The 26,373-nt window shown below is 43.3% G+C and overlaps 1 protein-coding gene across 1 annotated transcript in view; it reads left to right on the top strand.

Annotated features, from left to right (window-relative positions):
* Nucleotides 1–26,303, top strand: part of LOC117474134 (rho GTPase-activating protein 23-like) — a 53,515-nt gene extending 27,212 nt beyond the window's left edge. The window contains 25 exon segments of the mRNA XM_034120177.1: nt 6,033–6,224; nt 7,213–7,243; nt 7,398–7,490; nt 8,118–8,196; nt 8,286–8,346; nt 9,234–9,596; nt 9,598–9,705; nt 9,707–10,664; nt 11,238–11,384; nt 11,847–11,955; nt 12,391–12,430; nt 12,532–12,669; nt 13,235–13,537; nt 13,623–13,684; nt 13,975–14,078; nt 14,720–14,832; nt 17,071–17,223; nt 17,334–17,412; nt 17,627–17,700; nt 17,787–17,876; nt 17,952–18,077; nt 18,170–18,214; nt 18,477–18,561; nt 20,104–20,135; nt 23,557–26,303. Of these exon segments, the coding sequence (XP_033976068.1) occupies nt 6,033–6,224; nt 7,213–7,243; nt 7,398–7,490; nt 8,118–8,196; nt 8,286–8,346; nt 9,234–9,596; nt 9,598–9,705; nt 9,707–10,664; nt 11,238–11,384; nt 11,847–11,955; nt 12,391–12,430; nt 12,532–12,669; nt 13,235–13,537; nt 13,623–13,684; nt 13,975–14,078; nt 14,720–14,832; nt 17,071–17,223; nt 17,334–17,412; nt 17,627–17,700; nt 17,787–17,876; nt 17,952–18,077; nt 18,170–18,214; nt 18,477–18,561; nt 20,104–20,135; nt 23,557–24,519 (4,548 nt within the window). The 3' untranslated portion in view covers nt 24,520–26,303.
* The last annotated feature ends 70 nt before the right edge of the window (nt 26,304–26,373 follow it).

Below are 26,373 nucleotides of genomic sequence, written 5' to 3'. Positions count from 1 at the left end.
AGAAGCCACTACCTTACAGAGACACACAACATAAATGACATACCGACTGTTTCCACATCAATAAACTAAATAGATCAAAAGAGATGACTATCCCACGTAGGGTTGCACATTTTGTGAATCTTCCTTAACCGATAGTTGAACACATTTACAGTCAATTCATCGGGAAATCATTAACACCACTTTTTTTGCTCAACTTTTAATGGAAGACTATTTAGTTTACATGAAAGCACACTGGCCCCGGTTTTGGAGTGTGGAAACTTCAGATACCAGGGCAACATCTTCACACTGCTTGTCGTGCCCAACCAAACAAATCAAACAGAATTTTAAAAAGGTATTTGTGCTAGAGCCCTTATTTTTCCTGTTTGTCCTTTAATGGAATAACTGTTATACCCTGGATACCAACAGCAGCATCAGCCAGCAGGTTGAGACTAAGCGGAGGCGACAGAGAGACCCAGCACACAGGGCGGGGGGTGGTGGGTGGTGGGGGGGGCTACCAATAGGCTGGACTGTGTAGCAAAAGGATGAAAGGAATGTGACTGCGAGAGAGAGAGAGTGCGGGGATGTCAGCAAATATACCGAAGGCATAGAGAGCGAGTCAGAGAGAGAGGGAGGCATGTGAGGGGGGAGAGAGGGAGGACTATACTTAGACAGCAGTAAAGATAGCCAGTGCTGTACTACAGAGCATGGAGGGGCCGCACGGGATCTTTAGCAGCAGCTTGGGATTGTATCCATTGTAAAAAATTGGTTTACAACAAACTGGCCTTCTCTGCTCCGCTGCTCCGGGGGGGGGGGGGGGGGGGGGGGTCTCTTCCACAGTATAGCATTAAATTGCACTTACCATTACTTCAGTGAGTTTTTTCTGACAGCGGGACATTTCTGCTCACTTGAAGAGGACTAGTTGACATTTGAGAGGGCGGTTCAGCTGTAGTTACCCCGGGACCAATGCTGTGTCTTATTCTATTTCACACTGAAGAAGCCAGGATGCTTGTAAAGCCATCTAGAAGTGGACTGAATGAAAGGTGAAAGAAGACAGGAAGAGGTTGACATTTGTACGGCTGTTTTCATCACACAAATGTGCCTTACATTTCAAAGACGAGGACCAAGTCAAAACCTCATTGGTCAAAAATGAGGACTAGTTCGAGACAACTTGGTAGAAAGCTGGAAAAAATATGAGTAATGAATCCAATCCGGGGTCATCATGGACTGACCACCTGTGTTTTGGAATGATGGAGCACAATGTGTTGCCCTAATGAAGATATACATGAAAAATGAAGCTCAAGCTGAACCAAACTCAAGGATTACAAGAGAACACGTTTAAGGATTTGTGTTTTAGCAGCCAGTTTTTCATTTATTTACCTTTCTCTGCTTCTGGCCATGCTGCGTCAGGCAGTGTGTAGGTGACCGGGTGTCAGAGTTGTGGGTCTGAAGCCTGCTGACCGTGGTGTGTGTGGGCTGCTCAGACAGTGTGTGTGCATGTGACTGTGGCAGTGCTATGCTGAGGGTCTCAGGTGTTGCTCCAGCTCCGCCAGGCCAGCAGTGGCGCTTCCAGTGTTCTGTTGGAGTGGACTGTAGCGACGCCGAACCACGCTGTATCTGGCTGGCAGTCTTAAGGGGTGTTTCCCCTCACACCTCACCCCGCCCGACCCCCATCGCATCCCCGAGAAGACGGGGCTCCCGGAGGCTAATACAGCGCCATCGAGTGTCCTGGGTAAGAAGGGAGTCTGAGCTCGGGGCTGAAACTGCCTTTACTCTACGTCTTTCAGGTCATCATTCAGCAGAGGTGGGAGAAGTACTCAGATCTCGTAGTTAAGTAAAACTAGAAGTACCAGAGTTTAGGAATACTCTTGTATTCAAAATGTTACTCAAGTAAAAGTACAAAAGTATTAGCATCAAAAGATACAAAGTATCAAAAGTAAAAGTAGTCATTGTGCAGATCGGTCCATTTCAGAATAATATATATGATATGTTTTATAATGATTGATCATGAAAGTGTTCTCAAAGCTGGTAAAGGTGCAGCTAGTTTGAATGACTTTGTATACTGCAGGGTAGCTTGTGAATTTACTCCAGGTGGAACTAAAGTCTGATTTAAGACTTGATTATATTTCACATTATTCATCCAAATCTGTAAAGTAACTAAAGGTATTACATAAATGTAGTGTAGTGGAGTTAATATACAAGATTTACCTCTGAATTGTAGTGCAGTAGAAAATGGAAATACTCAAGTAAAGTACAAATACCTAAAATTGTACTTAAGTACAGTAATTGAGAATGTCATTCTGTACTTTTAATATTTTATTTTCTGGGTCCGAAAGGTTTTTTGGGGTCAAATTTAGCCGGATTAATTGTATTTTCACTATGGAAAATAATCAGATTCTCATTGGTTGTAACGATGTGCCAGGGCTGGACACAAACTGCTCATAGGGTTATGAACTGCTGCAGTATTTGTCCTTTAATAATGCTTTAATTAATCATATGCACTTTTCCATGCAAACCCAGTACCTAGTAACACCTCAACGATGGGTATACACTCTTTAAAGTCCATCCTGCCTTCCTTTAGAGTTTAGACCTACTAATATCATATTTCTGCTGCTCAACAACAACACCATTAACACTAAATCTTTTTTGTTTTGGACATTCAGGTCGCATTATCAATATCCAAATGAAAAGGTTAAAACTGACTCAAAATAATATCTATAAAATAGAGACGTTCATTTAAGTTCAACATTAAAGACATTTAGCCGTCTTAGGGTTAGGCAAGTCTTTGCTGGCCTTTGTTTATTGTTCCGATCAAACTTAAAGGTCCTCTACTACACTATTTTTCTACAATATATTATAATATGTATAAAATTAAAGTATTTTTTAATGACATGGCCCCTATGGGCCGCCCGCCACTGAACATGTCTCTGAAGTGTTGAAACACCAAACAGGTAATTGTAGCATCCCATTAACCCCTCTGTTTTAGCCCTGTTCGAAAAGTGCAGATTCTGTGTCTGTAGCTTTAAATGCTAATGAGCTGCTGCTGGCCACGCCCCTCTGCAAGATATTTCATTCAAGTCATTCAGGTAATAAGGTGGGCAGGTGTTACCTTGGCTGGTTATTGACTTATGGTTAAAAACAGTTGTGATGTCACAACGTGGCCAAATCATTTTCAGACAGATTTTTTTAAAAAGGTGGATCCGGAGAAAAAGAGAGATAAAGACATTATCTGACACTTTCTGAATCTCTTAAAATTCTGGGTACACATATTTATGTATAAAAGACAATAGTTGACCTTTAAGTTAAAAAACCGTGTTGTGAGTGCAGTGCTGTTCGGTGATTTCAGTCCCGTTTAATGGAGTAGCTTTTGAATTAGTCTCTGGTCCATCCTTGTATATAGTATTTGGACTGTTTCTCTAAGAAGCGCCTTGTCCGTGGTGTCCTCGTCTCCTGTCTGATCTGATAACTGTGGACAGGTGTAGTTCCTCCGGGATGCTGCTTCTGCCATTTGCTTTAACCTTCCCTGTCTGATAAGAAGGACACCATTATTGACCATCCCTTTCATTTTACACCATTTGTGCTTTTAATCCCAGGGAGCCAGAGTGGATGCTATTGCTAACCTCAGCTGTGACTTCAGCCTGTGTCAGGATAGAGAATAGCTCTAACCAGCCTGTCATCAGCTACTGTTTAGAAGAGTCAGCACGTGGGGGTTGGTTTATTGGAGGGTGTGTGTCATGCCATATCTGTGCGCATCCTTTAGGTGTTATGTAATGTAATAATAATAATCCTGATATTTATTATAGCGCTTTTTCAATGACTCTCAAAGCGCTCCTTACAAATACACATTACACATACATATCATACATACATGTAATAGTCATGTACTGTGGACAATACCCACAGGAGCAAATTCAGGTGAAGTGTCTTGCCCTCGCACTGAGGGGGCCTGTTGACTATAAAGGGGAAGAGAGATGAGGCTGATGCCCTCTACGCAGAGATTCAGCTTTATATAAATCTTTAAAAATCCTGTATGCACTCGTGGGTGTGTGTGGTTGTGCTTTAACAGCAGCTGCTCAAGTATGCATGAAGGATCATACAGATTCTCTCTGTTTACATGCTGATAGAGGGACTGTTGTGTGTGAATCTGTGCGTTTGTGTTATCTCAGGGTGGATGTGTGTCTTTTTCTCTCTCACTTCAGCTCATTCTGCTGAGGTCTGAATGTCACATGAATCATTTTAGTACCCAACAGTAAAGGTCTGCGATTTAAATACTAGACCCAAGTGAGCGAAATTAAATGAAGTGGAGTAAACAGAACAGAGAGTATATTGAGTGAGTGGGCCACGGTAATGAAGAGCTATATTTGAGTCGACACAGCAATCGCTCGTTGTCCTAAAAGAGCTGCACAATCAGGCCGAGTGTTCGGGTTACATAAGGACTGTGATCTGGGGTGAGAGGGCAGAATACATCCAACAACAGCATGCTTTAATTACATTTACTTATAATGAATGGGTTACAATGGTGAAAGGTCAACGATTGTTGGTTTACAAATTGTTTTTACCATTTAATGAGTGAAATAGCTGTTAACTGTTAGCTGGCAAAGAAAATCAGGATTTTGTATGAAATACTCTGTTATGTTGAATCTGTGTGGGTGTGGGTGGGTGGTCAGGTAAAGGAAAAAGGTAAGCTTATTTAGAAATTAAAATAGAAGATTTAAATGGCATCAATTTATAGGAATTTCATTTAGTTTCAACAATGATGTTATATGATGCTATAAAAGTCCTTAAACAAGTTTGAACGAGTCAGTCTGAAGTTTAAACCTCAAATTATAAATAACAGATTGTATTCAGCACACTATGCAGGTCTGTCCACCAACACATTCTGTCCGTTCACTGACACTAAGTCATGGTCTGGTGAGAAAAAGGGGGCCAACACAACAACTAACAATGCTTCTCATATAAATGCTTGATACTAGTTTGACAAAGTAATGCATTTTCTTTTTTTTAACTGATTGTCTCTTCCCTATTTTCCTTGGAAGCATTTTATCATGACCATGTACTTCCTGTCTTAATAAACAGACTTCCTGTTGTTTTCTGCTGGATTTGCTGAACTATAGCTTCCAGGCTTGGAATACTAATTAAATAAATACATGCCTGGAATGACTACTTTTGTGACAGCGTTGAAGGGATTTTGAAATGAAACCACGACTGAGGTTGCTTCAAACATTGCTTCGTGCCGGTTGATTAATGATCAATACATTATTTTGCGCACAAACCAGGTCACAAAGGGTAAATCAAACCGAAGTGCTTTAGCCAATCAGAATGCAGGCAGATTACACTCCACACGCTAGTCAGATACAAGGTAAAAAAAAAAAAGTATTGTAAAGTGCACTTCTCTAACCGGAGGACAAAAGGGCGTGTGCTCAAGCCCCCTTTGAGGTCTATCTGTGCAAGGCAGGAGCACTATCCTAGCATGTCTGATAATGTCGCTGAGGTTTATATTGAGGATGGTTGAAAGCCCTGTGCATCTCTTTAAAGTGTACCATGTTTAGTATATGTTTTGGTTTCGCTGCTGTGTGTTGTTGACCTGGGATTGGGACCAGGCTGAAATATCACTGGATATTTTTAATCACACACTCTGGGATGTTGCTGCTCTTTTTGCTGCTGGTCATCTGGTCTGCTTTCCATATCTGTGATTATGAGCCATAATCATTTCCTGTTATTCCATGAATGTTATTTATAGAGAGTATATATTTGTAACTCTTCCATTGTTGGCTCGAGGTAATAAATGTGATTAAAGGTGGGGTTGTTGTTGGAAATAGAGCTTCCTCTTTAGAGAGAGGAAGTCTCCAAGAAATTCCTGACATTGATACAACGGGCCGCCCACTTTCTCTGCTCTTAAATGCATTCATCCATGGCTGAGTTCACCGACACACCACACATGTACTTTAAGATCCACATGGTAAAGTTTTGTCAGTGTTGAGGTCTTACCAAGAAGAAAAAAAGGCATGTTAAGACTTATTGATGTGAACATATTCTCCTCCTTCTCTTCTCAAAAGGCTAAAGGACGGAGAGATGGCATGGTGTCGTCCAATGAGAACAGGCGCCGGCCGCTGTCGTCGGGTGAGGTGGAGGGCGTGTCGTGGCATGGCCCCCGGGCCATTTATGTCCCGAAGAACTCGCAGGGATTTGGCTTCACGCTGCGCCACTTCATCGTCTACCCCCCCGAGTCCTCCATCCACAGTCTCAAGGTGAGCCCTATCTGCTGTTTAGCCATGATACAAATGGGTTTATATTTAAGTTGAATATGACAAATTTAGAAAGCAGTTCAAGCTGCTTGGGTTGAGAAATGTATTAGTATGAATGGAAGACACAGACGTGAAACTCCCTTTTAAAATTGGAGATCTGTACAGATGGATATTGGACATTGGTTTCTATTAGACATACATGTCAACAGTCAGCTGGATTTACAGCACATTTACTTTTTAATTATAGCTTATTAGCAACATAAAGCTTATTTTGAATGCATATTGAGGTTATTTACCTCACGACAGAGCTATTTGACCCATTACACTGACTTTATATTCAAATCTTTGACATGTGACATCTTAGAAATGTGTCACAGCATTAGTAAAACCTATAGTAGAATTAACACTTTCCAATATTAGCAATATGTATGTGTGTGTTGTGTCATTCTGTGTATGCTGTCATGTCAAAAAGCTGATCAGAGAAGCAAAGTTGACCTCAGATAGGATGATTGAGTACGGTGTATTTATGTGATCCAAACTCTAAGCTACACACTGTGCTGAGGTGCTTTAGACTGTGTGACAGGAGAGAAGCTGCAGCATACCTCTGTGTTGGAGCAGAGCCCTTTGTGTCCAGTCAGGAATGAGCTAACTCAGCATAGCATCAGAGCCTCACACACACACACACACACACACACACACACACACACACACACACACACACACACACACACACACACACACACACACACACACACAAGTTTTAGAAATCACAATTTGGAATCTTTCAATATTCAAATCGCAGGAAGCATAATATTTAATGCTCACCGCTGCAACTCTCACCTTTTTTAAATCCAGGCTAAAGACTTTTCTTTTTGCCACTGCTTTCTATTTAATCAAATAATGATTCATATCCCACGCTGCACTGTAATTATTTTCTGCACCACCCCCCCCCTGTGGTCCTCCTCTCACACCTGCTCTGTTTCTCCCACAGGATGAAGAGAATGGAAATGCAAATGGAAAAGGTGAGTGCTTCATGTTTCTGCTACTTTACAAGTTGGACTTTCTTTTTGAAACTGTTATTGAATCAGTATCACAGTTGATACAGTGTCTCTACATGCCTTTGGGACTCATCAGAAACAATGATGTGTGTCTCTGTGTGTGTGTGTGTTTCAGCAGGATGTCCCCGGTCTCGTTTGGAGCCGATGGACACCATCTTTGTGAAGAGTGTGAAAGACAATGGGCCTGCTCAACAAGCTGGACTCTGTACAGGTAAAAGACACACACTCATATGTGAGGAAACAAATGGAAGACTTGTGTGTCCCCTGACTGTCAAGCTTCATAATAAGGTGTCACTTCACCTGCAGTTATTACAGAGTGCTAACAGAAATACAATTAAGGAGCAGCAGCAAGTACTTTATAGACTTTGTGTTCCCTCTGTTCCTTCACTCAGGCTTCATACAGGCTGCCCTCTTATTATTGCTTTGAGAGTAATTGAACACACTTCTCACCTTGCTGCAGTAATGTCCAGGCCTGTGACCTCACTGTTAGGAGTGGTGATAGGTCACACATCACACTTTTGACCACACCCAGCTACACTGGTGATGCTGGCTGTGGTCAGGGGTGAAGCAGGCTAAATGTTACTCTGAATATTCTCCTAAAAAGAGTTATAGAAAGCACATAAAGCACTGTGTACTAAGCAACTACAAATAATTAATATAGTATATCAATTATTTGTCAGGGAAACTCAACATGATGATGATAAGAAGGTTAAGTGCATGGAAATAATAACGGAGCACTTACTTGTTTTATTCTTCTAAAAGCTTGATTGCTTCTCCTCAGGGTCAATCTCCCTCTAACACATGTTTCACCCTGATTCTGAATGTGTGTGTTGTGCAGGGGACAGGCTGGTGAAGGTGAATGGGCAGAGCATTCTGGGTAAAACCTACTCTCAGGTGATCACACTCATCCAAAACAGGTGGGACATTAGTCTTAATGAATTCCATTTTTATGTTCAATCTGATCTGGTATTTATTTTGTTCGTATATTTGGATATTTTTCCTCCAGTGAAAACATTCTGGAACTCTCCATCATGCCCAAAGATGAGGACGTGTTGCAGTTGGTAAGTGTGAGTATTAACTTTCTTCTTTTTTCTCTTCCTTCATGCTTTCACCTTATAACTGAGTTAAGTCACAGCTAGCTAGGCTGTTCGCATGATGGCAGCCATTATGAATTGTTATTATAATTCATGCAGCTACTTATTTAGTTAAACTACAGATATTTGGATTATTTGGTTATAAATCAGAAAACAACAACATTAGTTTGTACAGATGGGAAGAATATCTATATGTACAACCAACATAAGGGTCACAACACTTCATTCTTATTTTTATTATAATCATAATACCATTTAGAAATACGATGAAGTGGGATATCAAATAATTAAAGCAGAATATCATTTTATCAATATTAATTTAGTTGTCTTTTGAAACAGTCAAAAGATAATACCAAGCTTACATTATAGTCTAGTTGCCAGCATTTTGAACCCAGAAATGTTGAGTACCCCAAAGTTCTATTATAAAAATGTAAAGTGTGAGTCCCCAGCACATGCCCGATGCTAACCTGTATATGTTGGGCAATTTGCACAATTAGCATAAGTTGCATTAATTAGCATTTTAGCCTGATATAGTTTAAAAATGGCTTGGAAGATTTGAAATATTGAAGATTCTGAAACCACTTCTGACATTTTCTGGATCCGAAATGGCCTAAACAGATAGCTTATATTTTTGAATAGGTTTACTTCAACTATTACAGTATTAAACCGTGCCAAATTAACAATAAGGAATGAATGTTCCGGTGTTGGTTGTTTTATAAGGATTTTGTAAAGTGGTACCGTATTTATTTATCAGAACTAAATAAATAAATACAGCTGCATGTTGCACCTCTCCGCCCTCAGCTGTGCCCCCCCTGTTTGTCCCCTCTCCGTCCTGTCTGACGCTGTGGTCCTCTCCTCAGGCGTACTCGCAGGACGCCTACCTGAAAGGCAACGAGCCGTATGTGGGCGAGGCTCAGAACCTCCCTGTGCCCCCCCCCCTCTGTTACCCCACCTCTAAGCCCGGCCCCCCGTCCCCCCAGCCCGGCCTCAGCCTGCACAGTCCCCTGGACAACTGGCAGTGCCGCCCCGGCCCCGGCGCCTCTCCACTGGACAACCGCCCCCCCGCTGCACCTACCCCCGCCTCCGGCTGGCCCGGGGGTCCTGAAGATGCCAGCAGCCACATCCCGCCTCCCGCGCGGCCCCGGGGCCGTTCCTCTTCGGCCCTCAGTGCACTGGACTTTCACTTTGCTAACCACAACGCTGCCATCGCCTCCGCCACCCTGCCCCCCCCCACGGAAAAGCAGCTTGCCGGCCCCCGCCCGCTCCCACGCAGACTCTCTGTGCCACCAGGCTCTGTCGGACTGGTACTACAGCCAGGCCGAGGCGGCGGAGAACATCCCCCCCCCGCCACCGCAGCATCTCTCAGGACTGTTTAGCGGAGCTGGGGCTGGGGCTGGCCCTCGGCCCGGGACCCACACCGGGCTCCGTCCCCTCTGCAGAGCAGCGCAGGAGAGAGGCCCTCCTGAGCCACCAGCAGGCAGCCGCTGCCTCCCATGACTCCTACTGGCTGGGGGGCTTGGGGGGGTTGTCGGGCCCCAGCAGCCGGTCCTGCTCAGAGGGCCTGCTGGCAGCGTACGCAGAGTACGAGCACAACTACGGCCGCTCCGTGGAGACCCTGGCCCAGGCCTCCGCTCTGGTGTCAGCACGCCATGAACCCCCCCCACATGGACCCCAGACTGCTAACTCCAGAGAGCAGAAAATGTCAGCGGGGCATCAGCACCAAACCACAGCGTCCCCCCCCATCACTGCCTCCTCCACAGTGCCTCCCAGCGGCAGGCGGGGGGGGCAGGTAGCTGAGCCCCAGACCCGGCGCGTTAAAGAGGAGGAGCTGGTGGGCTACAGGAGCTACAGCCCCTCCTTCTCCCGCAAAGCCGGACACCCCCTCCAGCAGGCCCACTCCTTCAGAGAGCCCAGCTACAGCGGCCCCCACCTCACCTGGAGCCCTGAAGACTGTGAGGGGGCTCTGGTCCCCAGGCCCCAGTCCACCCCCGCCCTGTCTGCGTCAGACGAGGAGAGAGCCGGCCTGGGGGAGGACCGGGAGCTCCTCTCCCCCGTCTCTCTGAACCAGGAGGTGGTGCTGAGGCAGAAGCCCCCCTCTGGCCGCAGAACTCCTGTTCAGGCCGCCCAACACCCCCACTACCCCCCCCCAGCAGAGCCACCAGAGCCCATTGGTCTGGAACCGTCACGAGGGACCTCCTCTCCTGTCTCTGGGGGGCCGACCCCCACCCGCAGGGCTAACGGTAGCCTGGCACAGCATGCATACAACTCTCTGTCCTCCATCCCATTCATAGGTGAGTCACTGTTACTGTGGCAACAGCTGTCAGAAGATGTCACACTCACCACTACATGTCCCAATAATCAATTCAATTCAAATAGCTTTATTGGCATGACCTAATGACACACAGTGCTGCCCAAGGTTTGTACAATTACGACATTTTTACATAAATATACATTTGGAATGTAATGTTATATTCATAAACATTTTGAACAGAAGCAAATAACACGTTTTCTTTACAAGGAAAACTATAAAATGTACGAACATGAAAAAAAACACGAAAACAATAGAAAAAGTTAAGATGAGTTATTGATTATTGTGCAGAATAACGCTGATAATACATTCTTATATTACATGAATATAAAAATGATAAATAGAAAGACGTGAGACCTGGTGTGTTTCTACCCAACTCAACATTTCTGTGTGTTAATACCAGTCAGTGTGTGTCATATGTACCCTCACTACATTCAGTTAAGTCTTAGAACATTTTCAATGTTAACATGTCAAGTGTATGTTTGTTGTCAGTTAACCCTGAGAGAGTGTTAGTTGTGTTGTCTGTCTCTGTAACTCTCTCCTGTGGCGGCCTCAGATGATCCCAGCAGCCCCGGCTCTGACCTGCAGGCCTGCTATGTTCCTGCCTGCTCTGTTGTGTCCAGTTCCACTGTGGCCACCCTGTCTGTCTCCCCCACCCTCTCCTCCATCTCCCCCTTTGTCACACTTTGTTCTCAGAACCTCAGTGAGTCTCACTCTCAATACTGAAAAGCTTCTCACAGAGCCAGATCAATATCTCGTATGTCTGACATTGACCAACATCACTGCCATTGTTTGCTTAATTCATTTGAATCAAGATGAAGTTATGTAATGCATGCAGAATAGATATATATATATATATATGTCTAGTCTCAGCCTCATTCTCATTTTAAAGGAGTACACTGCTATCTAAAAACACTGCTGCACATGTATCCACAAATATTTTTCACTCATTCAAACTCTTGTTGGATTGATTTATTTTAATGTAAAACTCTGAGAACTAAGCCTTTAGTTCCTTATGTCAAAGTTTAAAATCAGCTTCACATTTCCCCACCATAAATAACATATTGTGTACCCTGCCTCTGTGTCACATGTCACTACCATTCATTATAAAATACATCTTAGTCTCCTCCTCCTCCCCTCTCTAACTCCTCTTGTCTCTCTTCAGGGAGTATTAAAAGTCGCCGCTCCTCCTACCTGCTGGCCATCACCACAGAGAGATCCAAGTCCTGTGACGAGGGTCTCAACACCTTCAGGGAGGAAGGCCGTGTCTTCTCGTAAGAACTCAAAGGGCCATTTAAAAACTGCATTCTTTACTATTCCATATAGTGTCAGAAATGAGTAGTGTTAAACATTGTGTGCCGCAGAGCCTTCACAGTGACACAGGATCATTGATCACTTCAAGTTTTCTGAAGTAAACACCAAGCATAATAGATTTAAACTGGTCCAAGTTTCACAGTTTATAGTGTATTTGTTAGGTACAAAGAGCCTATATTGCATATTGCCTTTTCTTAACAACATTGTGAATAGGGGAAATGCAATGATGTCATTTCCGTTTTTTTTTGTTATTGACATTTGTTGTTTTTATAGTTACTAATATGTTTTGTTTGATTTATTTTAGTTGTCAAAACTTATATTTACCATTGAGTATGTATTTTTCCCATGTCTTTACAAGTTCTGTTTGTGTGACTCTTGTCCGTTCTGTTTCACAGCAAACTACCAAAAAGGGTCAAGAGCTTTTTCACTGATGGGGTAAGTGCTCAACATGTGCTACTGTATATTTGTACTTTATATTTCTATTTCCAAACAAACGGTGTGGTGTGCACCCCATAATAACCCTTGTTGTGTTTCAGTCTCTGGAGAGCCTGCGAGCTCAGGAGGAGGCCCGCTCCAAACGCCACTCCACCTCCGAGCTGGGAACCATCACCTTCAGCGACATACGCAGGGAGGGCTGGCTGCACTGCAAACAGATCCTCACCGAGAAGGGGAAGGTAACACACCCCTCAATTTCTCAATACTTTATATGCAAAGAAAAACAAGAAATTATAGGAAAGAAAAATGCTGAAGTTTGATTAATGTTTTGCACGTGAAGCAGACAAGAGTAACCTCATCGCAGTTCAGTTCTGCCTTCCAGCTGTGAAACTGCTTTCATCACCCAATTCTGCACATAAGTGTTCTGGATTTAACTGGGCAGGACTCAAATACATTAAACATGAACATTTCCCAGAGCAGAAATTCTAAACGTTCGCTCATTTTACTGCAACGACTTTGGCACTGGGATGCAAAGAACAATCCTGGTTAACTCCTTAAATCCAAACTAAAGGAGTATTCTTCATTAAGAGAGGCTATTGTTTCATGAATATAATGTGTGCCGTGTGCAGGACATGTCCTTCTTTATTTCATAATGTATTTTAACATTTGATCCGGCATTGATCAATTTGAACTCAATGTATTGATAACCTGATTACACATTTCTCTCTGTAACTTTTACCAAGTAAAGTTAGTATTGCTATGCAACGATGGGATGACTGTTGTCTCTGTATTTCCTTGCTGTAGAAAGTAGGAGGTGGCATGCGACCATGGAAGCGCGTCTTCTCCGTGCTGCGCTCCCATTCGCTCTTCCTCTACAAGGACAAGCGAGAGGCCGTCCTGCACGGGGCGGGGCCCGGCCAGGACGAACATCCTCCAATCAGCATCCGCGGCTGCCTGATCGACATCGCTTACAGTGAGACCAAGAGGAAGCACACCCTGAGGCTCACCACGCAGGACTTCTGCGAGTACCTGCTGCAGGCCGAGGATCAGGACGACATGCTGGCCTGGATCAGGGTCATCAGGGAGAACAGCAAGACCGGCAACGAGGTGGGGTCTTCATACACACATACTCTCATGGAATGTACACAAACACACACATACTGACCTCTTCTGTCCCCTCCTCTTTCTCTAGGAGATCGGTTTCTCAGGACAAGCTCTCATCAACAAGAAGCTGAACGACTACAGGAAACACAGGTCAGCTCTATGATCAGACCGCCACTGTCCCTTATCCTCTGTGTGAGGAGGGTCTCTATTGCTCAGGGCTGGAGGCCTGTCCGAGGCAATAACTGTGAGAGCAGATACCATGAACCAAAAATAAAACAACCCCCATCGTGTTTTTATTCATACATCTGAGGTCATCATTCAATTTCTATAAAGAACTGAAAGATATTTTTACTGAAATCTGTATAAACGTCCTCTTCACACCTCTTCTAATCACAGCGTACTTGATGTTCTTCTGTCTTGGTTTGTCTCCCTGGGTGCAGTCTGACAGGCAGTAAGCCTGACTCCTCTCCCAGAGCACATCGCATGATACCTCCCTTCCTGCTGGCTAAGACTGACAACGCCTCAGTGAACCGGGCCAGAACTGGTGAGTCCCGACATGACCTGGTCTGAGTCCACCATGCACCCAGAGGACAGAGAGTGCTGAGGGCTGGCAGGGATCACAGGGGGGCTCTGATGTGTGCTGGTACCAAAAGGAATGGTACCAGTACACATCTCAATGAGGGAGAAAGAGTAGATTCAAGCCTTCATATTAACTTTATATCTTTTATGTGGGGAAATCCATTTGAAAGCAAACATGAATCATCTGTACATTTAGCCTACTTTAAAACATACCTGGATGCGGACATAAAGACTTATGGTTAGTTTCTAATTCAAATGTAATTTACCGTTAGCATTTGCCTGAATTTTAGTAATAATTCAGAGTATGATTGGCACTGCATCTTGTTATAAATCTACACTATAGCTTCTGATGATGAACCTCGAATCATCACTTTGTGTGTGTGTGTGTGTGTGTGTGTGTGTGTGTGTGTGTGTGTGTGTGTGTGTGTGTGTGTGTGTGTGTGTGTGTGTGTGTGTGTGTGTGTGTGTGTGTGTGTGTGTGTGTGTGTGTGTGTGTGTGTGTGTGTGTGTGTGTGTGTGTGTGTGTGTGTGTGTGTGTGTGTGTGTGTGTGTGTGTGTGTGTGTGTGTGTGTGTGTGTGTGTGTGTGTGTGTGTGTGTGTGTGCAGATGACAACAAGGCACTGTGGGGCATCAACATCATGAAGAAGGCGAAGAAGACGGGCAGTCCGAAGGCTTTTGGTGTGAGACTGGAGGACTGTCAGCCTGCTGTCAACCACAAAGTGAGCCTTCAGTGTTTCAGGATGAAATATGAGCAACCACATTAACATGGCTCAGAGCCTAAACATGACAGGAATTCGCTGTCTTCAAAAATAATGTCATTCTGTAGCAGTCCCTCATTATTTGGTACTTTCCCTTTTCTCCGTTCCTTTTACTGAATGTTACAATTCCCTGAGCGGATTGGAGGGGATTAAGATCACCTGTTGGCTCTTAATTAAGAATTGTGAGAGCAGCTTGTGGTTTTCCCCTCTTGGACAATCAGAGTGAGACAAGAACATTTTTGACTTGAGAGAGGTAGAGAACTGCCCCCCCACAGGCTTTGTGATCTTTCTTCCTTTAAAGAAGTACCCAGATATAAATGTCTTTGTTTCGGGTTCTGAATGGAGACATGACAAACAACAAAAGAGAACCTATATTATATAATATATAATATTCGGAAGATCAATTCATAAGTAATTACTGAAAGAAACCCTAAAGTTCTTTAACCTGTTAAGCCCGAGAGACCCCGGTACTGGGGCACTGTCGCAACATCTTGCAGGAAACAGTGTCTGAGGGCATGTTCATTTAATAAACTATGAATGTTTTATATCCATGTAACGGGAAGAAACTCATCTAACTGATCATTTTTATTTATTTTTCAAAAGAAAACCCACAATGCTAACACTGAGCCTCTGAATTAGCAACGAGCGAAAAATGCTAACACCTTACTGCACCGAAAATCACTCACAAAACCTTATTATTTATCTTTTCACCACATCCAATACATCGTTTCACATCGTGAGGTGACACAGAATCGATTGACACCGACATTACCACTGAATTATATGTATTTGCGACGTTATAAGCAAAAACGGACATCAAAACAGGTGACGCTAGGTAGCTAAAAATGCTAACATGTTTACCTTGGCTCTGTAGTCTCTCCAAAGTGGTCTTCAATGGCATTAAAACGATAACAACGCTGCTGAAGTTAATCCATAGGTTAATCCAATGTGTCTGTGTCCCTTTGAAATGATTTCTGATAATCCAGAAGCATTAAAACTGCTTTTCCGTTTCCAGATGTCAAAGCTAGAGATAGGTTCACTCTGATGCAAAATTACATGCGCGAAGCCCCCACCTTTTCTCTTCACAACGTGTGTGTGTGGGGGACTCCCCCTTCGATTCTATTGGCTCTAACGGTCAGAAAGAGGTGTCAACCATCAAAATCGACCAAGGGGGGCCAGAGATATGGAAAATCCACCCAAATGACCCCAGAAGTGGTTTCTTTTTGCTAAATCTCTCTAAAAAGGTCAAATTTCACTTGTTTTGCATCAATCCTGATACAGGGTACTTATTATATGTTGTACTTTGGATTCCTAAAGCTTTTAGTCTACCTTACCATCATCCAAGGGTAGTTTTCACTATAAGTAAAAAAGAATTTTTGGACGGACACTATAATTTACAGTTTTTTACTATGTAAAATCTGAATTCTCTTTAAAATAAAAAACATCTATATTGTTCTGACTTTTCTACATCCAACTCACAGGTTTATCATTACTTTGAGAAAAAAGATTATTAATTTAACCCTTTTAGAAGGGAAGATATGGTCATTTGTTCTGGGAATGTCATTTTCGAGCCTGAGACCTGAAAAACAGGCTCAAGGCTTAACAGGTTAATTAAAAGATTATCAATAATTGTAGGATTAAATCCTGACAAACTGAGCTGACACTAAGCAGGACTCTAACTTACTATCTATTGAATATATTGCATATTGAAAGCAACGCCATGTAACATCTCAAAATACAGTTTTTGAATGAATGAATACTATTTATGTCATAATCAACTGTACCAGGCAGTACTGAAAGAAATTCATCTCAGTGATGTCACATGCCTAAAGGGCCCTTCAGCCAAATCAGGATCATTTAGTAAGTTGAGGTAAGTGTGTATTAACTTTGGATCAGACCCATTAGACTGGTATTAGGTTGCATTTTTTAAAGTAGAATTTTCAAAGACACATTATAAATATATGATACATGTTTAAGAAAGGCAGTAAATAATGAATCGTCTAAAAAATAGGGTGTGAACTTGAGCTAGCCATCACTTCATAAGTCTGCATATCTCTGTGTTTCTAAATGTACAACACTGACTGAAGTCATTTATTTTTTGCCTCCCTTTCCAATTTACTTTCATCACAAACATCCTTTATTTGCTTCACTCCTCCATCATTAACTCCGACGCGTCCCTCTCTCCCTGTATGTCCTCAGTTCGTCCCTCTGATAGTGGAGATGTGCTGTGGGGTGGTGGAGGAGACGGGTTTGGAATACACCGGGATCTACCGCGTGCCGGGGAACAACGCCATGGTGTCCAACCTGCAGGAGCATCTGGACAAGGGCCTGGACATCAACACAGCTGAGGAGGTACATGTGTAACTGGAGCCGTAACTAAGAATCATTGAGGTACATTAGGAGTGTTTTATGTGTAAATGCTTCATGGAAAACACTAACCCCTCTCTTTTGTGTCTCAACAGAGATGGCAGGACCTGAACGTGATCAGCAGCTTGCTCAAATCATTCCTCCGGAAACTGCCTGAGCCTCTCTTCACTGATGGTGAGTCCTCTCATCAGTTTATTGTGAAGCGCCGCAGGAATCATAATGAACCTCTGTAGTGCACATTATAAAAGTAGGGCTGCAACTGGATGCTTTTTCCAGTTTGTATACAAATAAACATCATTTAATGCCTCTTTCTGTACCTATATGATACTGAATGCTACAAAATAAAAGCCTTTTATTGTATGTAGTCATACATCTACTCTGTCCACAGACAAATATAATGACTTCATCGATGCCAACCGTATAGAAGATGCAGAGGACAGACTGAAGACCATGAAGAAACTGGTATGTGTCGTAAAACAATGAATATGTTCTCCCTTCTTTACTATAAATATTTGAATTTCTATATTCATCCGTCCTTCCGTCTGCAGCTCCATGACCTCCCAGATTACTATTACCACACCCTGAAGTTCCTAGTGGGTCACCTGAAGAAGGTGGCAGATAATGCTGACAAGAACAAGGTAACCTCCCTGCCTCTAAGGGAACACGATCATTCTTTAAGACAGACATGATCTTAACTTGGAGATGATTTCCAGATGGAGCCCAGGAACCTGGCCCTGGTGTTCGGTCCCACTCTGGTGAGGACGTCAGAGGACAACATGACGGACATGGTCATCCACATGCCTGACCGCTACAAAATAGTAGAGACACTCATCCTGCACGTAAGATCGAGAAGCTGCCTTCTAATGCAGAAATACTGCACCACGCATTGTGCTGTGTTTGTGTTATCACTAATACTGTGTTGCTCCAACAGCATGACTGGTTCTTCACTGACGGAGAGCTCGATAAGGAAGAGAAGGTATGTTAGCCCACAGAGTGATGTCATAAATACAGGGGGTGTTTGTCCTCATATGTACGTCTATTTTGGGTATTATTTTCCTTTCTGGGTGTGTGTGTGTGTGTGTGTGTGTGTGTGTGTGGTGTGTGTGTGTGTGTGTGTGTGTGTGTGTGTGTGTGTGTGTGTGTGTGTGTGTGTGTGTGTGTGTGTGTGTGTGTGTGTGTGTGTGTGTGTGTGTGTGTGTGTGTGTGTGTGTGTGTGTGTGTGTGTGTGGACCCCGCAGGACAAGCGGAACATGCAACCTGTTCCCAACATCGACCATCTGCTGTCCAACATCGGCAGGCCGGGCATGCCGGGGGAGGCCTCAGGTGGGAGACGCATGTTTACTACGAGAGGATCACACATATCTGCTTAACTAAAACTCAGCTCAGTTGAAATTATGATAAAGGTGCCAAGTTTGGGCTGTACAAAAGAAAAGAAAGGGCACTTTGTCCCAGGTGGCGTCCTTTATAAACCCCATGTGGCTCTCATAGTTTCTTAATCAAGAAATGTATACGCATAAATATTAAATATGTTACTATTCGACATGCTTTTACACCAACAAACTTTTGGAAAGCCTTCTGTGAAAGGGCACTCACAAAATAAAATTCAATTAGTTCAAAAAGGATTTGGAAGAGAAGTCCAAAGCCTGTCTCTCCCCTCTGTACATCCGGCCAATTGCTTCGTGAAATGATATCTGTTTTATTTAAACTGACCCCTGATCTAGGTCTTCTGCTATCTGCTGGTGTTGACCAAAGATAAAGCCTTACATGACTAATGCCAATTAAACTTTAATCTTGAATTGCTTCTCTATGTTCTACTCCTAATGTACTAGTTGGTCTCACTTTCTTTATTTTCCAGTAGCTCTCTTTACTCTCCAGTTATTTCTCTGCCTGTGTATACTCATGATGTTTCCTACTCTTTCTAACTTTCTCTCTTTTTCTCCGGACTTTCTGCCCTCTTCTTCTGTAGCTGAGACAGTGGATCAGCCTCTTCGGTAGGACCAGGTCTTCCTCTTGTGTGTTTGGTGTTTCTATTGCACTTGGATTCCTTTTCTTTCCGTCTGTCTGAGTTTCCCACCGTTGAAGCGTCATGCCCATGTCTTGCTGACACAGTACAGGGGTCCCCGTGCATGAAAAACACAGTGTGTAGATTGATGCACATGATGCACAAAGCTCACAAGCGCCACAAGCTAATATGTGCATGTCCGACTCACCATGGTAACATCAAAGAAGCGGCAGCGCTGGTGTCCTGCTCAGCTGTGACAGGGAGGGGGGAGGGTGGTGTAGGAGAGGACGGGGTCTCTGAGTTACATCGTTGTAGGAGAAAAAGTGGAAACACATTTGGGGCCATCACGTAGCATAAGAGATGCTTTAAAGTTTGATAGCTCATTAAGCCAAGTCCTCTTTTGGGAAACTGTTTGTTTGTACAGTAGAACACAGAACTGTTTTAAAAAGTTCCTTTTTATGAAGAAAAAAGTTTGAACAAAATTGCCAAAATGCTGGGCCCCGAACAAGAGCTTTTATGTCTGTTTCTGACACTTGGCACTGCTGTCGGTTCAAAATAAAGTAACTTTAATGCAAATATCCCATTGTCCCGCACCTGACCGCGATCCTAAACCCAGACATGAACTGAACCGTGACTTCTGTACCACCACACCACTTGCTAATGTTTAAGGTAAACTCTGGTCATTTATGCAACCTTCAGTGTCAAAGAAGTGAGAACAGTTTGTTTGCCTGATTCTGAAGATGAATCCTCCTGTAATGTCTGGAGTTCGGCTGTGATTAGACCCCCCCCCCCCCCCCCTAACACTACTACCAGCCTGTGTCCAGGGATAACATGATTCTAATCCCATCTCTCCCTCCTCATAGATTCCACCACCAGCGATTGTCTTAAGTCCAAGGTGAGCAAGACATCCCTTACTTCTTTATTCTGGGAAAAGGATAATGGATTCTGGAATATGAAATATGGAGCGTCCATTATTCGACTGCAGTAGTGGCTACAAAGTACATTTACTTCATTACGGTACTTGGGTAAAGTACCTCAAAATTGTACTTGAGTATTCTCCGTTTATGTTACTTTATACTTCAAATTGTACTTTTTACTCTGTTACATTTATTTGACATCTTTTAGTTACTAGTTACTTTTTAGATTTAGATTATAAGCACAAAACACAAAAATATATATCAAATATTAAAACAACTTGTAAGTTATCCAGCAGCTGAATATAATGTTATTAAAATGTAGCTCTACATTTACCAGCTGTAATAGAGAGGCGAAGTCCCTCCCTTTCCGGTGGACCTCCATGGGACCTTATTTTGGAAAAATTATGTATTGAAGTCAATGGCGAGAGAAAGATTATCTTTCATTCCCGTTTTAATTGTGCCACGAATTACACATATGATGTTTGTCAATTTAAAAATGTAAATTTTGCAAGTTAAAGAAAAGAAGTTTTGCCGTTAAAACTGTGAAGTAAGACTTTTTTTGTGTGAAACCGCTCAATGAACTACATCTCTGGTCTCGCACAACAACACACGTCACCAAGATGGTCGTCACTACTGTCTTGCCAAAAAAGGGATTGACTACCCTCACTATCACCACAATGAAACACGTCCAGAAGAATGTCATGCAAAGCTGCCTGCCTTCGATTCTCCCTGAACTGCCTGGTCTTTTTAATGTTCAATGTTAACCATTTGTGCAGATAGCATGAAGTAGAAAAGATCGCCGATGCTAATGTAGCGTTAGCGTTAGCATGTGTCCCCCGGGGGCATCCGGGCTTAAAAGGTGTATTATAGAATGATCACACCGGTGTGACAGTACTCTTCAAAGGGTTCACGAAATATGACTACTACTCTTACTGTTTAACATTTTGGGTTACTTAAAGGGGACCTATCATGCAAAATGCACTTTTGTACGTCTTTTATACATGAATATGTGTCCCCGGTGTTCCAGGGAACTCACCAAGTGTCAGAAAACACAACCCTCTCTATTTTCCTCCATACCCAAATCTCTAAAAAAAGGGGCTGCAACGGATCTGATCAAAACTGATCCAGATTTGAACACTGTCCTGACGTCAGGACGATGGCACTACGGCTATTGGGCCAACTCTCCACCTATCAGGGGAATATGGGGTTGGGCCACGGCCGGCCATTGCCGCTCGAAAGCGCTGGAGACGCTGTAGTACATATGCCAGGCCTGTAAGTGGCGCTGTAGTCTGCCACAAAAGCAGCGAAGAAGACTTCCCGTGCATAGTTACCATGGTTACCCTTCTGTTTATTCTCCGCTGTGGCTTTTTTTCTCCCTCCCCGAGGCAAGCGTTTGCTCCTGCTGCTTTAATTCAATGCAATCCCTCCCCGTCGAGGCAAGCACTGTAATTCTCTCCGGTTAGTCCACCAGCAGATGACAAACACCCACCTCTCCGCCTCTTCCAAGGAACGAGGGGACCGTGCGGCAGAGTTTCAGTTAGGTTTTCTTTCTCCGGTCAACATGTACGTTAAAGTTTAAATCTTCCGGACAAAATTAGAAAAGTGCCGGTCAAAGGTCTTCTTTGTTATTTATTGAGCTTTAAAACAAATGAATAACGACTCTATATAATAATATAATAAAACACGGAGGACGGAGATCTATTTTTCTCCCCCTCTTGACTTGATCAGAGCACGGCTCCCCTCTCCTGCAGGGGGGCGTGGTCAGCTGCAGCTCACAGAATCAGCCCCCTGCAAAAACAGTGCTGGAGAACAGCAAATAGAGCGAAATGAGGCATGGCTAAAATGCATGATCTGTTTGGTATTTTGAAAACAGAAACGTATAAATATAGAAAGAAAAGATATATATCATTTACATATAGCATGATAGGTGTCCTTTAATGTTACTTCATGTTAAGGCTAATACAAATGACAAGGCTAAGGCTGTAATGCTAACTAACGTGCTTGCTATTAGCTAGTTAGCTAACTTGATCCAGCCACTCCTGGTCCTTTCATCAGACGGGAAGCGAAAGAATGAGCAAGACCCATTGCTGGTATGATAACAACCTGGTACAAAGCACATAGGCATCTTGTTAAAGTTATCTTATCTTAGCTATCTCTTATATTTAGTGGAGGAAAACAATTATGACATCAGTTATGACATCATTTACGCGACTCTGGGATTTGTAGTCTTTCTAGTTGCGTATTTTTCATAGTCTTATATTTCAACAGTTTTACGACAAACTGATTTTTTGACAAGGAAATATTTTTTTAAGATTGACAAACATCATATGTGTAATTCATGGCACAATTCAAACGGGATCGAAAGATAAGTTTTCTCTCGCCATTGACTTCAATACTTTTTCCGAAATAAGGTCACATGAGGGGAGGGACTTTGCCTCTCAATAGTAACCGATTAACTCAATATATATTATTCTGAAATGGGCCACGACGGATAAGGAGTACTTTTACCACTAATACTTAAAGGGGACCTATCATGCAAAATGCACTTTTTGATGTCTTTTATACATAAAGATGTGTCCCCGGTGTGTCAGGGAACTCACGCAGCGTCAGAAAATAAAACCCTCTCTCTTTTCCTCCGTACCCAAATCTCTAAAAACGGGGCTACAACGGAGCTGATCCAGATTTGCGTCCGATATGACGTAATATCGGAAATGTTGGCCATCTTTACACCCACGGCCCTATCAGAAACGTTGCTATCAGAAACAATGCCCGACTGTTTTGGACGTAATATGGTCTGTGTTTACATTAGCGTCGCTAACACTCAGAGCTAACCTGTACTGCACAGAGCATGTGTGTGAAGAAGCAGGAAATAAAAAGGAACTCACCTTGTGGTACAACCCGCAAGAGAGAAAGCCATTGAGCTCCATAATGTTTCAGAAATAATCCTTGATAATCCATGATATGGCGTTTCATCACCGCAGTATCTGCCGGTAGAATCTCCCGCATGAGCTCAGCCCCCTCCTTTTTTTTTTATCAATTTTTTTTTTTTTTAAAGCTTTATACCCAAAATCAGCCCTTTTGAAACAGGAAGTGAAATAGAGGGATATGAGGCATGGCTCGAATGGGTGATCTGTTTGGTATTTTGAGCAAAACACTTCATAGACATGTTTTTTATATATTTTTATATATCTGAGACCTATGCTATTGCCTAAAAATAGCATGATAGGTGACCTTTAAGTATAACTTGATGCCAATAAATTGTTACTTTTGCTTAAGAGTTTGAATGCAGGACTTTTACTTGTAACAAAGTACTTTTAAAATGTAGTATTGCTACTTTTACTTAAGTACAGAGTCTGATTATTCTTCCACCTCTGTGTGACTGTGATTTTACCTTTTCAGTTTTCATCACTCTCCAAAAAGGACCTGAATGCCAGGGACTTCCTACCCAAGTCCATAATCTCTGCTGTGACCCGCAAACGTAAGAAAAGCCTGAGCACCCAACTGCAGGACGACAGCGCCGACGAGGACTCCGAGCACGAGCCCAGCAAAACCAGCAACTACGGGGGAGGAGAGGAGGAGGGGGGGGAGGAGGAAGTGGAGAGAAGGAAGGAAGAGGCGGCCATGGGAGAACATACCTTCCCTAAAAAAGAAAAAAGGGTTGAAGAGGAAACGGCGGTGAAAGCTAGAGAGACCTCTGAGGGAAACCATTCTGTGGCTGCAGAGGAAGGGTCTGAACAGGAAGTGGGGAGTAGAGCAGGAAAAGCTGCAACACATTTTGAAAAGGAGAGTAGGCGTAGAACCACCCCGCCTCGAAATGTGCCGCAGCTTCGTCCAAACAGTTTCCACTGCCAACACTACCAGACCACCTACCCAAGACCCCCAGCAGAGTCTTCTTCTTCCAATGTGAGGCCTCACAACCAGGCCAGAGGACTTCCCATAGTCCCTTTCTGGATCCGCCCCACCCGGCTTCCCAGCCTCTACCAGTCTTCGAGCTTTTATGGGACCCAGCAGCCCGACTGGAACCAGTCCGCTCCGGTCCACTACAGGAAAACGAGAGGGGAGAGGACCAGAGCTGTGTCCATGAATCTGGACCTGGAGCTGGGCAGGGGGGAGGACAGGGTGAGAGGGTGGAGAGCAGAGAGGGTGGAGGTGATCCGGGTCATTGAGGGACCACCGGGTCAGGTTGCACGTGTTGGGGTTCCTCAGGGATTAATTGTAGGTCCTGGGTCAATTCAGGAAATAGATCCTCCCCCTCACTCTTCCTCGTCCTCACCTGCTGCTCACCCTGTGGTCCTGAGGAGGTCGGGTTTGGCCCCCCGGGACAAGACGAGAGCGTGGCGGCGTCACACGGTGGTCGTTTAACCGTCTCATCCACTAATGCAGTACCACGCACCCTCCCTTTACTCACAACACTGGAGCGCCTGTCACTGCCTCCACACACAGCATGTTGCTTTAGGGGTCTCTGATATTATGAGCAGCTGTAGAGTTTCATTCCAAAATGATACCACCGTCATTTAAAACATGTGAAACCCATAGGATTCACTATTCAACTCAAATCGAAGCTATGCATCTTTAACCCTTTACTAACAAAATAACTAGATTTTATTATCGTATATCGTTATACATTTTAAAAGAACATTAGGGCTGAAAAAGGTAAGCTGATATACTGGTATTTAGGAAAACTACACATCAAAAAAATCTGATCACAGTTCTCAGGGAAAAAGTCTGTGTGGTGGGATCCACACCACTGTCGTAGATAGTTGCGGTACATTACATTAGATGTCATTTAGCTGACTTGCATACACTTCAACCCAGCAGACATGCCACAGAGCAATTGAAGGTTAAGCATCTTGCCCAATGTCCGCCTATACTGGTGAGGGTTATATATAATACTGTATCTGACAAGCTAACATGCTAACAAAAAACAGCCATGCTACTGTTTGTCAGTCACAATAGATATCTTAGCTAGGTAACTTGCTAATTTTCAGTTAGCTTGGTCGCTAACAGAACAATAAGTTCACACAGTTGTTGAGAAGAGGATGACTTAAAGTGGAAAGTGCGCCAGCTGATAATCTGCAGTAGCTTCTGCTCCTCAGCTGACTCATCCTTATGACCATCACCTGAAGAGTCACCAGTGAGAATTCAAGGATTTAACTAGTGACTCCACAACAATTCCATTGACATGGCCAAATATTGCTGTTTTAAATGCTGGTCCGACAGGGGCTTTACAACAATATAACTAGATACACTTGTTTCCTAAAGTGGTTTAATTGAATGATTCTTGGAAAAATGTGGCAAAATATCTCTTTAGATGAAGTGAACGGAGTGATGAGAAAATATTGTCATAATCGGACACACAGACCTACATATCAAAAAGAATAATGCAGTGAATTGCAGAGCAGATTTATCTGTCTTTTCAAATGTATGGCTGGATATATTCCAGGGAAGTAAAACCTCTAAAATTACAACAACAAAAAACATACACTAATGAATAACAGTGACCATGTTATTAAAGCATCTCTCAAGAGATTCTGATTGGAACAATCTCAGTCAATCGTTTACAGTGCTGTTCCTAATACAACCACTAGGTGGGAGTCCTGCATCCTACACATATTATATATTTCTTAAACATTTTTTTGGAATGAAACCCTTAAGTTGTAAATGTAAAAGAGGTTTGAAATGAGAGAAAGCCATATGAGATGATTGAAATGAATCTCCTGCTGCCTCACCAGAAGACACTCGGCCACAGGTCTTATGCAAAGTGCTGTACATGCTGCTGTCTTCCTATGATGTCTTTGACAATACCCACATGGGCAAAAATAACATATTCAACCAACCTGCCGCCCTGAGTGCAGCTCAGTGACTCAGAGGAAGCTTCAGTTTACTGCTCGGCCCTTTAAAGCTCTTCCAAAGCCTCCTGAGGTCCTGCAGGGACCCCCAGTCACCCTGCAGGGACCCCCAGTCACCCCCCTGGATGATGGGACTTGGGCATTATGCCAAAACTTCCATGACTAAGACATGTGTGCATGGGGTCAGTGATATTTCAGTGAGTAAAAATATGCAAACTGTAAGTGTAAGCCTCTCTGTAAGTGTAAGCCTGTGTGTGTGTGTGTGTGTGTGTGTGTGTGTGTGTGTGTGTGTGTGTGTGTGTGTGTGTGTGTGTGTGTGTGTGTGTGTGTGTGTGTGTGTGTGTGTGTGTGTGTGTGTGTGTGTGTG

The sequence above is a fragment of the Trematomus bernacchii genome, unplaced genomic scaffold (genome assembly GCF_902827165.1).
Source record: "Trematomus bernacchii unplaced genomic scaffold, fTreBer1.1, whole genome shotgun sequence".
Classification (NCBI taxonomy): Eukaryota; Metazoa; Chordata; class Actinopteri; order Perciformes; family Nototheniidae; genus Trematomus; species Trematomus bernacchii.
The sequence above is the reverse complement of the archived record's forward strand: the minus strand, read 5'-3'. Positions and strand labels throughout refer to the sequence as shown.